Source organism: Mytilus californianus, unplaced genomic scaffold (genome assembly GCF_021869535.1).
Source record: "Mytilus californianus isolate M0D057914Y unplaced genomic scaffold, xbMytCali1.0.p SCAF_4, whole genome shotgun sequence".
Taxonomy (NCBI): Eukaryota; Metazoa; Mollusca; class Bivalvia; order Mytilida; family Mytilidae; genus Mytilus; species Mytilus californianus.
In genome coordinates this window covers 72,129,343-72,141,597 of record NW_026262690.1, presented here as the reverse complement: position 1 = coordinate 72,141,597, position 12,255 = coordinate 72,129,343, and the positions used below count along the sequence as shown (strand labels likewise).

The window sequence follows — 12,255 nt, the reverse complement described above, 5'->3', positions numbered from 1 at the left end:
TCTTACGTTGTATCATATTGCATCTAATGCTGCAGAGATACAGTGTAGCAATCTTGAGATATGAATGATGTCACATGATAACTTTTATTTATGAATTTCTAAATTACACGATTATTAAAATAATATGAGCCTGAAAAGCAACAATACAAACATCAATACCAAGTTTCTCACGAACTTTATTCTGAACAAATTTATTATGTAAAACGCTGAATAAATGGCTTGCACATTTTTTTCATATAGATAATTGATTATTATGACAATGAATAAGTTTCGCAATTGCGTCAATGGGTTCAATCGATATGACAACAGACATTAAGTTAGACATAAACTGTGTGGACAAAAACATTTATGATGGAAATACAAAAAGAAAGTTTCAACATAAAATCACTGTAGCAGATTTATTAACATTTTTTTAATGTACAGAAGAATTAAAGTTACAACAAATGTTAAACAAACAAAGTCGTGAAAATGCATCTGTAAATTTACAAGTAAACCAGTTATCAATTGTAACATGTATATACTTTTATTTCAGTCTACAAATTTTTAATACGACGAAGACGTTTCGTACGTTATATGACCACATGCATTCATGAGTATAAGCATCCTGATGTTTGTATAACTCAATTACAAAAACAAGGGATACTAGGCCATGCTTCCATACAAAGAAAAAAACATGGTAATCACAGAAAATTGATCAAAGTAACGCACAGAAGATTTTCTTACGACGGACAGGGTAAATATTTATGTCTCATCTAAATGCTTCTAGTGCGTCTGTGTATGAATGTAAAATCTGTTTGAAATTACCTTTGTTCTAATCCAGGGTCGAGCTCCGTGTTTCGGAAAGTGCCAAGACATTATAAATGAATATTCAGTAATTATTTAACAAATTAAACAAGATGGTTCTAGGTGCTAAATTTATGTATCTTTTTATTAACTTACCTTTGTTTGTCTTTGTGCTATTATGCTCCTTTTGGTCGTATAACTCTTAACGTGACTCGGTATTTATGCATCCAGCCATCGTTTTTTTTTCTTTTGCTTTGGGTGTTTTTGACGCAGGTCGGTCCACATGTGCAATTCGGACGCAAGATGTTTTTACGGTATTGTTTTCATTTTGTTTACCCTTGTATTTAGATTTTCCGTAATTTGAAATTTATCGAAAATTGTATACCGTTTATTATATACTGTATGAACTATCAACTACAAAAACTTTTTTGTTGGAGTCTTTGTCAAATTTATTATCAACTACAAAAACTTTTTGTTGGCGTCTTTGTTAGATTTATTTGTATGTTTGTTTGGGTTTTTTTTTTTTTGTCAGTTGTGTTGTATATCTGTGTTGTATGTTCACTCAGTTTTAGCTACCAGGTCCCAATAGTTGTCACATTAACCTTTTATGTCTGTTTGTGTTGCTCACCAAATTTTGTCAGTTTAATGGAACCATAAAAAACAGCCAGTAAGTAGGATGTTTAGCTAGCTATAAAAGCAGGTTTAAACCACCATTTTTTTTTCGGAAAAAGCCCTTAACAAGTCGGGAATATGACAGATGTTTTCCGTTCTTTCCGTTGGTTAATAAAGTCTAATGTTTGATTTTGTCAGTTTTTAAGGACTTCCCCTTTTTGAATTTACCTTGGAGTTCAGGAGTCGTTTTCACAAAAAAAGACTTACGACTAAGATTGATCGTAAGTATACTGAATTATTTATGACTTATCAATACGATTAATCTTAGTCGTAAGTTTTTTTGTGAAATTGACTGCTATATTTTGTTTACACTTTTTTATGGGTAACAAAAGAGCAAATTGAATAATATTTTAAGAGTTGGAAGCGTTTGTGTTGATATATCAATAGGGTATGAATAAAAGTCTGGAATTGTCACTTCGCAAAGTCATTAATCGTCTTCATGAAATGACGGATCGTTGCTGTGTCTTATATTTCTTATATTACTCTAATTGACGGTTGGAATTTTATTTGACTTTGGAATTGCCTGTTGGTCAGTGCACGCCCGACATGCTCTGCTTACACTGAGACTACTATAACACATGCCGTGTTATAGTAGTCTCAGGCTTAAACTAACGAATAACCATGTGTGTTCAAGGTTTATTTAATTCCGATTCTTTCGAAGTACTTTCTGACAGTTTATTCTTTACTTACGATTTTTAGACTGGTTCTGGTCCACTACCTTTTATTCTTAACCTTTATCAGCGTCAATAGTTTAAAAATTAAATAGATCTTTACCAAAATTATCTTAATCGTTTCGAATATAAATTTCGGTTGATAAACCTCTTCAACTTCGTATTTAATTTTCAGTACTAATATACAATATTACCAATGAAATGCATAATTTTCTTATGCCATAATACTTTCCTTATACATATCTATAGTTTCCATAAACATCTTGTTATTTTTCTATTCTTTTATAATGTAGATTAATCTCAAAAAACATTTTCAATATATCTTTTCTTTCAGTTTATCGATTAACCTGCAGAAGAAGGCGTTTTTATAGAAAATGGAGCCGTTGCATGAGGATGTTTCATAATAAGGATACGTGTTTTAGAAAACTCCATAGTTTGTTTATTCTGTATTCCGAAGGTAATAAACAGTCATTTGCTATTCTATAATACTAATATATTCCAACTCCATTTATCATGATGAATTTTTTACATATAATTTTTTTTTCAAGTTAAAGTGGCATTTACTGTAAACAAGAAAATGTATGGCTATAATGACACGTAGGTGTTCGTCTAGGTTTTTTGTAGTCGGAGACAAGAAATTATAACCTACACACTTTTTGACAATAATTTTAGAATACAATAATTCATGAAGATTTTGTAAATTTATACTGTTTAAATCTGGTAGTAACAGTGTAATAAGAAAACACTTGTATAATTACCTATCGATATACTTGTATTCAGGCCAGATTAGTTTGTAAGAAACATGTTAATGATATTGAAATAAGATTGCTGTATTACGTATGCTGTATAAATGAATCATCAACCATATATCGGTTGCTTCGGTGGTTAAGGGGTCTAAGTAGTTCATCTACAGTGTCACTACCCTGTTAACTATAAAGTTTTGTGTTCGAACCACACACGTTGCAGGTGCATTCGACACTTCTCTTAATTGACTAGGATTGCCAGTTTTCCTGTCGAAGTTTGGTGGTTCTCGCCGGGAACTCCGGTTTCCTCTACCATTTACATTGACCGGCACGAAATAGCCAATAGTGCTGAAAGTGGCGTTAAACACTCGACCTGTCTCGACCAGTCTTGACCTTCACATTAGTCTTGACTGGTCTGAATCAGCCCATCTAACTAAATTAAATATAGATCTTACGAAATTCCAGGTTATTTGGTAGTTTGGTTCATTGCTTTGAAATTAAAGAATTTAATAAATATGAAAAAAAAAAAATGATTAAATTCAGATAGTCATCTTTAATTATTTCTATAACTTTTTCAAATCAACTTGGATTTTCGCAAAAATCTACAGCTATCACAATTATACTTTGATCTTACAGAATGCCAGGTTGTTTGGTAGTTTGATTTATTGCTGTCAAATTTGAGGATTCAATTGATAGGTAAAAAAAGCTAGAATTTTCAGTCAAATTCTAGCTTTTTTTACCTTGATTAATTAAATCCTTAGATTTGACAACAATATGCCTAACAATATAACAACCTTTGATTCAGTAAGATCAATATACAATTGAGATAGCTGTGTAGTTTGATGAAAATTCAAGTTGATTTGAAAAAGTTATAAGAAAATTTAAAGATGACTATCTGAATTTAGTCTGAACTGCAAATTCTAGCTTTTTTGACCTAGATTAATTAAATCCTTAAATTTGACAGCAATACACCAAACTACATAATGACCTAGGATTCAGTAAGATCAATATATAACTGAGATAGCTTTAAAGTTTTATGAAAATCCAAGGTAATTTGAAAAAGTAATAAACAAATTTAAAGTTGACTATCTGAATTCAGTCAACTGAAAATTCTAGCTTTTTTTACCTATTAATTAAATCCTCAAATTTGACAGCAATAAATCAAACTACCAAACAACCTGGTATTCTGTAAGATCAAAGTATAATTGAGATAGCTGTAGAGTTTTATAAAAATCCAAGTTGATTTGAAAAAGTTATAGAAATAATTAAAGATGACTATCTGAATTTAATCAAATTTTGTATTACCTATTAATTAAATTCTTTAAATTTCTCAGCAATGAACCAAACTACCAAATAAACTGGAATTTTGTAAGATCTATATTTAATTTAGTTAGATGGGCTGATTCAGACCAGTCAAGACTAAATTTGAAGGTCAAGACTAGTCGAGACAGGTCGAAAAAAGGTTGAGACTGGTCGAGACTGGTCGAGCCTTGGTCCAGACCACTTCAGACTACACTGAATCAGACTTATTAAGTAAAGTCAAGACCAAAGTCGAGTACAGTTACGTACTGTCAAGACAATGTCGAGACTAGTCGAGTAAAATCTGTGCTCGATTTTACTGGTCGAGCACAAAATATGGTCTTTTCAGACTCTGAGCAGTTTGTAGTGAATGTTGTTAACAAATATTCTATTCTTTCATAGAAAAAAAACTGGTTGAATCGCTTTCATTTTCATTTTTGAATAACTAATGCTATTTGAACGGGAAGGCAAGGGCTTTCAACATCAATAACCTTCTTTCAAAAATGAACACCGCATTAAAAATACCATTGTTATAAAATTACATATTAGCAGCGCATTCATGCCAGTTTGTTCTTTTTGTTAGATTAAGCAAAGTTATTACATCTGTCATTTGAACACACTGTCAGATGCATTATCTGACTAAATTTTACATGACGCCAGTTGATTAGGCAATCAATTACAGACTATTAAAACTACTGTAATTCTTTCTTATCTAGCGCATCTATGATCACCCCGGTTTTTTTGGTGGGGTTCATGTTGCTTACTCTTTAGTTTTTTTATTTAATGTGTTGTGGACATGTTTGTCTTTTCAACTTTTTTCTTTTTTTTTTTTTGTCACGTAGTTATCAGTTTTTCTTCGACTCATTAGTTTTAAATGACCCTTAATTGATGTTTTCTTTTTTTTTTTTGTGTTGTGAGAATGAGTGACCAACAGTATGCAATCCTGTTATTTCGATTTTTTCAAACTCATAGCCTATCAGTGTTATTTTTAGATGCAATGTAATATAATTATGACTAATGATTGTTTTCATATTCCAGGACATGAACATCATGATGCAGGACATACTTCTACAAATATTGTTGTTAGCCCGATATTTAAACGTTTCCGTAAACTAGGTGTGAGTTTAGTTGGACGTGGAATTCTTTATCATAGATATTGTAAGTAGTTTTTTCCTTGTCTTATTAACAATTTTATTTATACATATTAACCTACAAAAGTGTATGTTAATAAGTGTATATACTGCAAAGATGCGACAGGAAAAGCGACCTGGAGGTTATTTCCGCAATCGTATTCAGAACGAGACCGTTCAATATTTACTTCTTCTTTTTGTTTTATTTTTTTTTTAGTTTGTATAATATCCAATTAACTTGTTCGGCGTTTGAATAATATCTTCCTCTAAAACATCATTTAGTGGGCTAATGCTTAACGTTTCAAAATGACATGCAATAGCGCAAGTCTTGTTTCGAGTATTACATGTATTTGAAGATTATTACCCAATATATACCGAACCTTTTTAAGTTTATATGTCGATGTTGTTTGTGAAAATGTGTTTTTTTTTCCATTAAAAAGGTCTTTCGGAATTTTGTTTATCCTTATTTGATAGTTTTGACTTACTTCGGCAAATAACAAAAAGAAAAAAATAAGCTGAGCTCAGATACTTATTCATACAATATATAGAAAGATTTACAAAAAAAATTTTAATACGATATAGCTTTTGTCCACATTTTTTTTAAACCATGACAGGATTGAAATAACTTCATAATATGTTCTTAAGAACGAATTTTGCATTAAGTACTTGAAAATAATTAGTTGCAGTCAATAGCCGTTATAATAAAACTATGCGGTAGTGATCTATATGAATCATTTATAAATAGAACTATACGTTTTAGTGCTAAAATTGGTCCGCATGTATATTTTATGTCACTTTTACAACATCAACTTGGGTTTTAATGTACATGTACGATATCGATTGTTGGGTAATAAAGGTATATATATGCATTACGGTCTGATTTGACAAACGATAGTAAATATGTACCAAATCTGGTTGAGGCAACTTGCTAAGATATGTAAAAATGATCCAGTTTATTATATCAAAATCAAATGAAACATTGGGTGAATCAAAAGACATTACAATTAATATTTAAGCAACGAAAGACAGGTAAATTTAAAAGTAAAATGTATGTTTAACTTACATTTATTTTATTTGTTAACCAACAGATTACAAGCTTCGCTGTGAATATACCAAGTTTTATACCATTTTAAGACAGTGTGAAAGGTCTCATGGCGGAGCCAATGTCTGCATATCTCGTATGTTTAGAAGAAAATTAATCGGTCGAAGACACAAATTTAAACGATTTGGCTATGGATTTGGACTTGGTGTTAAGTTTGTCCGAAAGGGAGTCGTTTATAAACATAGTTGTAAGTTAATTTGGCGATATACATCCCAAAAATTATCGAGTTCTTAGAGGTTTCTTTAACATTTTCTTAATGTTTCACTTTCGGAGAAGTAATTGTTTTATTTATTTAAGAATTGAATGCTTCTCTTTATAATTTTATTGGGGTATAAAAACGTTGACCGAATCACATTTTCCATATCAAAATTGCGCACGATCAACGCTTTTACAACCATATAAAATTATATGGTTGTAAAAAGAAACATTCAATTCTTATAATTACATTGCAACCATGAACTATAGAGTTATATCAAGCTTTTAGTTTGTTTTTCAATGTATTAGTTTAACATCGTCGCGGATAGCACTCGGAGTCATAGCTGTTGTATGTTTAACGGAAATAAAATATGATATTGGAGTGACTCAGGATTGTTGTGAGGCAATCAAAATTACAGATTCTTATAAAACATACATATGTACATTATAACATACGAAGCTCGATATACCATACAATTCAATGGTATTTAAGTATAAGCTGTATTCTATATCGTCAGTAGGAAGGAACACGTAAGACAGCAAACGAAAAGACATTTATTTAATCAGAACTTAAATTAAGTAAAGAGTATTCCAAAGATACCAGCGGGAACTCGCGTGTCCATGAAAGGTCAGCAAGAGATATAAATGAAGTCATCAAATATACCAGGCTTTAAAATAGTGTACACCAGACTCGCGTTTCTTCTACAAAAGACTAATTGGTAACGCTGGAATCATAAACGTTAAAAAGATCAAATAAAATGTACGAAGTTGAAGAGCGTTGAGGACCCAAAATTACGAAAGGTTTTGCCAAATGTAACTGAGATAATCTATTCCTGGGGTAGAAAATCCTTTGTATTTCGAATAAGTCAACACTTCAAAAGTAATAATTACAATACTATAAAGACGAACACAATCATCTTTGTATATTATTTTCATCTAAAACATGGTTATTATTGTGTAAATTTAGGAGACACTTGCAGTACAATCTACATCGTTATATTTCTATTTTTATCGCATAAAACGAAATGTATTTAATTTGTTGATTTCAATTTCGAATGAACAAAGTATTTTTAACATTCAATCACTTTAAAAAAAAAACTAATGTCAATAATCTAATGTGTAAAGTTAATTTCCTTGTAGTCTATAAATTTCTCATCAGACGACGCCTCTTCATTCGTTACATGACGACATGTTATAATGAGTATGGAAATACGAAGTCATGTATGGCAAAGTTAGGAAAACAAGGGATCATTGGAGCTGCACAATCATACACAGAAGTAACCAAGCAGAGCATGTCTCTCACTACTGTTTTGCATGGAATAAACCCCAATGCGCACCACTTTGTTTATAAAGGAAGTGGTAATATTTAATTTGCATACCATTGTTTTGAAATTTGCATTCGTTATATAACGAACGATACAAAAACAAAATACACACAGAGACCAATATAAAGTTGTTTACATTGGATCGTTGTCTTTTCAATTTGTCAAGCTAAAAATCGGTCGACTCTAAAAATGTAAATACATTCACAAAAGCTATTCGAGATCTACTAAATTCTCCAAAGTTGCGAAACACACTGATATGGTTCTCGACTTAAGACAGGCAAATGAAAAAGTGAAAACAAATTGACAACTATTTTTTTCTTTTCTTATATATGTTTATGGGAAGTGCCGATTTTGGTTGGCAGTTTTCTACGCATTTTGAAAAGTTAATTTTCATGTTTTAAAACAAGTTTATGAATTTATTCACTTTTCTATGTTTAGCTCGATGTATTTTGAATTTCTTTTCATTATAAAATATTTAACTTAAAAGAACTAAGCTTCGTCAAACAACGACACATGGTTTTCAGGTGATGCCATATTATGTAAATACATAGGCGTTTTATGTCTACATTAACTAGGAATTTGTCGTGCAATGGACATTCAATATATATCGATATTCGAGATATTTAGCAAATATTGTTTTGCATGATGCTTAAAGCCTATATACTTTACCGAGAACAAAGCAGAGAAAAATTCTTTGGATTGTAAAATTCAATTTTTAAGAAATGGAATCCGACATATCAGTCAAGGAAAATAATTAAGACTATATACAGTCTTTCATCATCTGCAGGACTTTTCATGTATAGAAAAAAAAACCACAATTGCCATTTTTACTGTCTTGAAATATGACTTCAACATTTGCTTTCAAAGATTTCTTCCTCAAATTGTTCAAACCCTTAAAAAAGAGTAACTTTGTTTAAAGGGGGAAAAGCAGATATCTTATTTTCCATTTCTGTATGTTCTTATCATTTGCAAATTAGAGATGAAAATTTTAAACACCAAAAATGATTAAACCTCATTAACGAAGAAAAAAAAATCTATACTTCATTTCCACTTGGCTTTAAGCTTTTAGCTTTTATATATAGAACCACATCATGTTATATATTATATATTATTTATTTTAGTCTTGTACTTTTAATATTTACAGACAAGATAAAAAGAGTTAATTTAAAAAGTACAATTTTATTCACTTCTTTTTTTAATATTACTTTTCTAGTACAGAAAGGTATTTTTAAATTATTAATATGTAAGTCATATAATTTTTTTCAGCATTTAAGTTAAGATGCAGTGTAAAAAGGTTTTACAGATTATGGCGACATTGCAAGCGGAAACACCACAATGTTTTTGTCTGTTTTTCGCGGCTGCATGGATTGTTCAAACCTACAGAACTACATGGTAATTATACGTGTACATAAATAAAGTCAATACATTTTGTTACTGGCTTATTTTATTTGATCGCACTGCTAAGGAAGCAAGTTATATCCATATAAACGTCGCATTATTGTTAATGATATTGGTATGTTGTGCTGAAAAGTTATTAAGGCTAATAAGTTAAAGATGCAATTGCTACTAAATGCAAAGACAGGAAGTATTCACTTAGCAAAATGACTTACAGCTGATTTCAATGAGTGTGTAGGAAAAGGTAATATCTTTTGGTTAGCTTGCTTGCTAGCTGAACCGTGAAGTCAATATTAGGTTAGGTAAACTACCCTCCTTTTTTAAGTAGACTAGTCCGACAGACAGATATAATTGGTAACCTGTGGGACTAGTCTACACTCAAAGGAGGGTAGATTACCTAACCTAATAATGACTTCACGGTTCAGCTAGCAAGCAAGCTAACCAAAGATATTACCTTTTCCTACACACTCATTGAAATCGGCTGTAATCTTTTTTTATTTATATAAGAACTTGAGTAACGATATATACTACTGAGAAATAACGTCCTTTAATACATGTGTCATTTATCTAAGCTATTATATTTTGTTATGTTTTTGTTGTGTGATATAACTCATCATAGATCTATGAGAAAATAAAAGCCTCAGAGTCTGGACTTTTATGACAAAACATTATTGATTACTTAATAGGAGAGAGAAAGAATGGAAATTGAAACTCATAAGTCAAAAACAAACTGACATGGCAAAAAACGAAAAACGACCAGAAGACAAAATTAAGTAAACAAAACACACCAAATAAAAAAATTAAGGCAAGGAATGTTGCGAATAGTATTCAGAGACTAACAGCTTAAAACAATTAGTTTGGTCTTTGAGACATTAACATAAACAAATAAATGACCAGCAGTTGTCACATATGTCAAAACAATTAAATATTGACATTTGAAATCAAGTAACTAATTTGTAAATTTGAACAGCTGCAATATAGTTGCCTCAATAAAATGCCTTAAAAAATAGGCATTAAGCATTTAGCTCAGACAAGAAGGAAAAAAGATATATTCACAAATGAGACACATACTTAGCAAAAAAGTTGAGAAAGAAGGAACTTTTGAAATGTTAACTCATCACGACAACCCCATGTCATTTTGTAAGTATTAATAATTAATCAATGCAACAGAACTTTTCGATTCTAGCTTAATGAATGATCATGACGACCCATGTCAATGAATTATAGTAACCATGACGAATAGCTATTACAAGCAGAATATAATTTTATGTTTGTACAAATAATGGTTTTGTAATACTAAACGTTACTGAAGTTTAGGAAATATTTTTTGAAGGTCATGGAAAATCTGGACAGGGTATAATAGGCTATGGAGGAATAAAGATGGTTCATGGCAAAAACAATGTTGCTCATGAGGTTATTGGGGATGATGAGTATAAAGGTACAGATGATACAATTGGTCATCATAGACATTCCCATGTAATACATAGGCACATTTATGGTAGATTGTTACCTCCGGGTGATATATTATAATAATAACAAACCCTAGGGTAAGTTTAGGACTTTTAAATCACTAGCATCCATATCAAAAGATATATGAATAGATGGTAAATAGACAACAAGTGATCAACCAAAATTTAAAAAAAACTTATATAATTAGAAAAAAAAATATAGAAAATTCTAAACATAAAGTTGTCCGTGTTCGTGTTCGTGTTATGTTTTTTATTTAGTAAAGAAATTTGTAAGAACCATTAGCATATTGAATTAATTCTTTCTCCACCAAATCTCCGATTTATTTTCTGGTGACAAGTCGTTAAGGATACCTTGAACATCCGCGGAACAATCCTGCAATGAAACAAAATGCAAAAACTTCATATTGAAAGGGGATGTATTTAAAAGATTTTAAAAGTTTCAACTACACATTATTTGTATTTATCATATTGGTCCCTACTTCATATTTGAACCCATTATAATTATGTAAATTGTATACATATAAATAAAACATGGTATGGTGTAATATGTCAATTATAAGGATACAGCAACATAACAATACAAATGTCAAATTGAACGGGATAGATATTTAGAAGTACAGATTAACTTTATCGGTTACGGCAAAAGACAATTGTCCACTTCATATTACAAGCTACAAAGCGTCTCTTAGCACAGCTCCGATTCCATGTCCGGACTTGGCTATACCGTATGTTATTTTTGGTTTATCAGCTTAATCACGCTTGTACAGTGTTTTAGGTTTTGGGTTTTAAAGTAGTTTGATCTCGAGCTTCACTAAAGAGATATTAATTGTCGAAATGCACATCTTGGAGCAGTAAAATTACTGTTATATACAACATTTTGACCATCTAATATATCAGCAGTTTGAATTGAGGAGTTATCGCGCCTTAATATTGTCTTACATATTGTATAATCATGAGATTATATTACTCACGCAGAAAGCAGAATTATATAAAATAGATAATTTCTACACATTTCTGCCCTTATGATAATTTATTAGTCATTCGGCCATATGTACTTTCATAGCTATATGGACTTTAGGTTCGTTTGCATTCTTATTATTGTCACAGGAGATGAGATCGTCCTACTGCCCTTTCCTAACGGTATGATAAAGTCGTTGCTTATAAGATTTTCACATAAAAATGTATTTTGCAAATGCAGTTCTCATTTTTTTTCTAATTTTTACTGTGCGTCTTTTTAGTGTTTATTGATATTCAATTTTTGAATTATTGAACGATTTATTCTCTTTTGCATTCCTTAACTTGTGTTATTTCTTGCAATGCATTTGACATGTCATTATCTTTCTTTTTTCAGGACAATAGTTCATCGTAATGAAGCGAGTGATTAGTTTGGTTTTAAAAATCTTTTATCTTTTGTGTCATTTGTTCTTTAATCCTTGACAATTCAATTAAAACTTAATCTAAATTGCTATCT

General features: G+C 30.7%; 1 protein-coding gene across 2 annotated transcripts in view; it reads left to right on the top strand.

Annotated features, from left to right (window-relative positions):
• LOC127738464 (uncharacterized) overlaps nucleotides 1-12,255 on the top strand; it is a 21,752-nt gene extending 9,497 nt beyond the window's left edge. Inside the window, exons 10-17 of one of the 2 annotated variants that reach the window (XM_052249719.1) lie at nucleotides 533-733; nucleotides 2,461-2,583; nucleotides 5,207-5,326; nucleotides 6,387-6,587; nucleotides 7,736-7,954; nucleotides 9,187-9,312; nucleotides 10,649-10,862; nucleotides 12,136-12,255. In XM_052249719.1, coding sequence (XP_052105679.1) covers nucleotides 533-733; nucleotides 2,461-2,583; nucleotides 5,207-5,326; nucleotides 6,387-6,587; nucleotides 7,736-7,954; nucleotides 9,187-9,312; nucleotides 10,649-10,845 — 1,187 coding nt within the window. In that variant the 3' untranslated portion in view covers nucleotides 10,846-10,862; nucleotides 12,136-12,255. The remainder of the gene's footprint in view (nucleotides 1-532; nucleotides 734-2,460; nucleotides 2,584-5,206; nucleotides 5,327-6,386; nucleotides 6,588-7,735; nucleotides 7,955-9,186; nucleotides 9,313-10,648; nucleotides 10,863-12,135) is intronic. The other variant, XM_052249720.1, reaches the window with a different exon arrangement.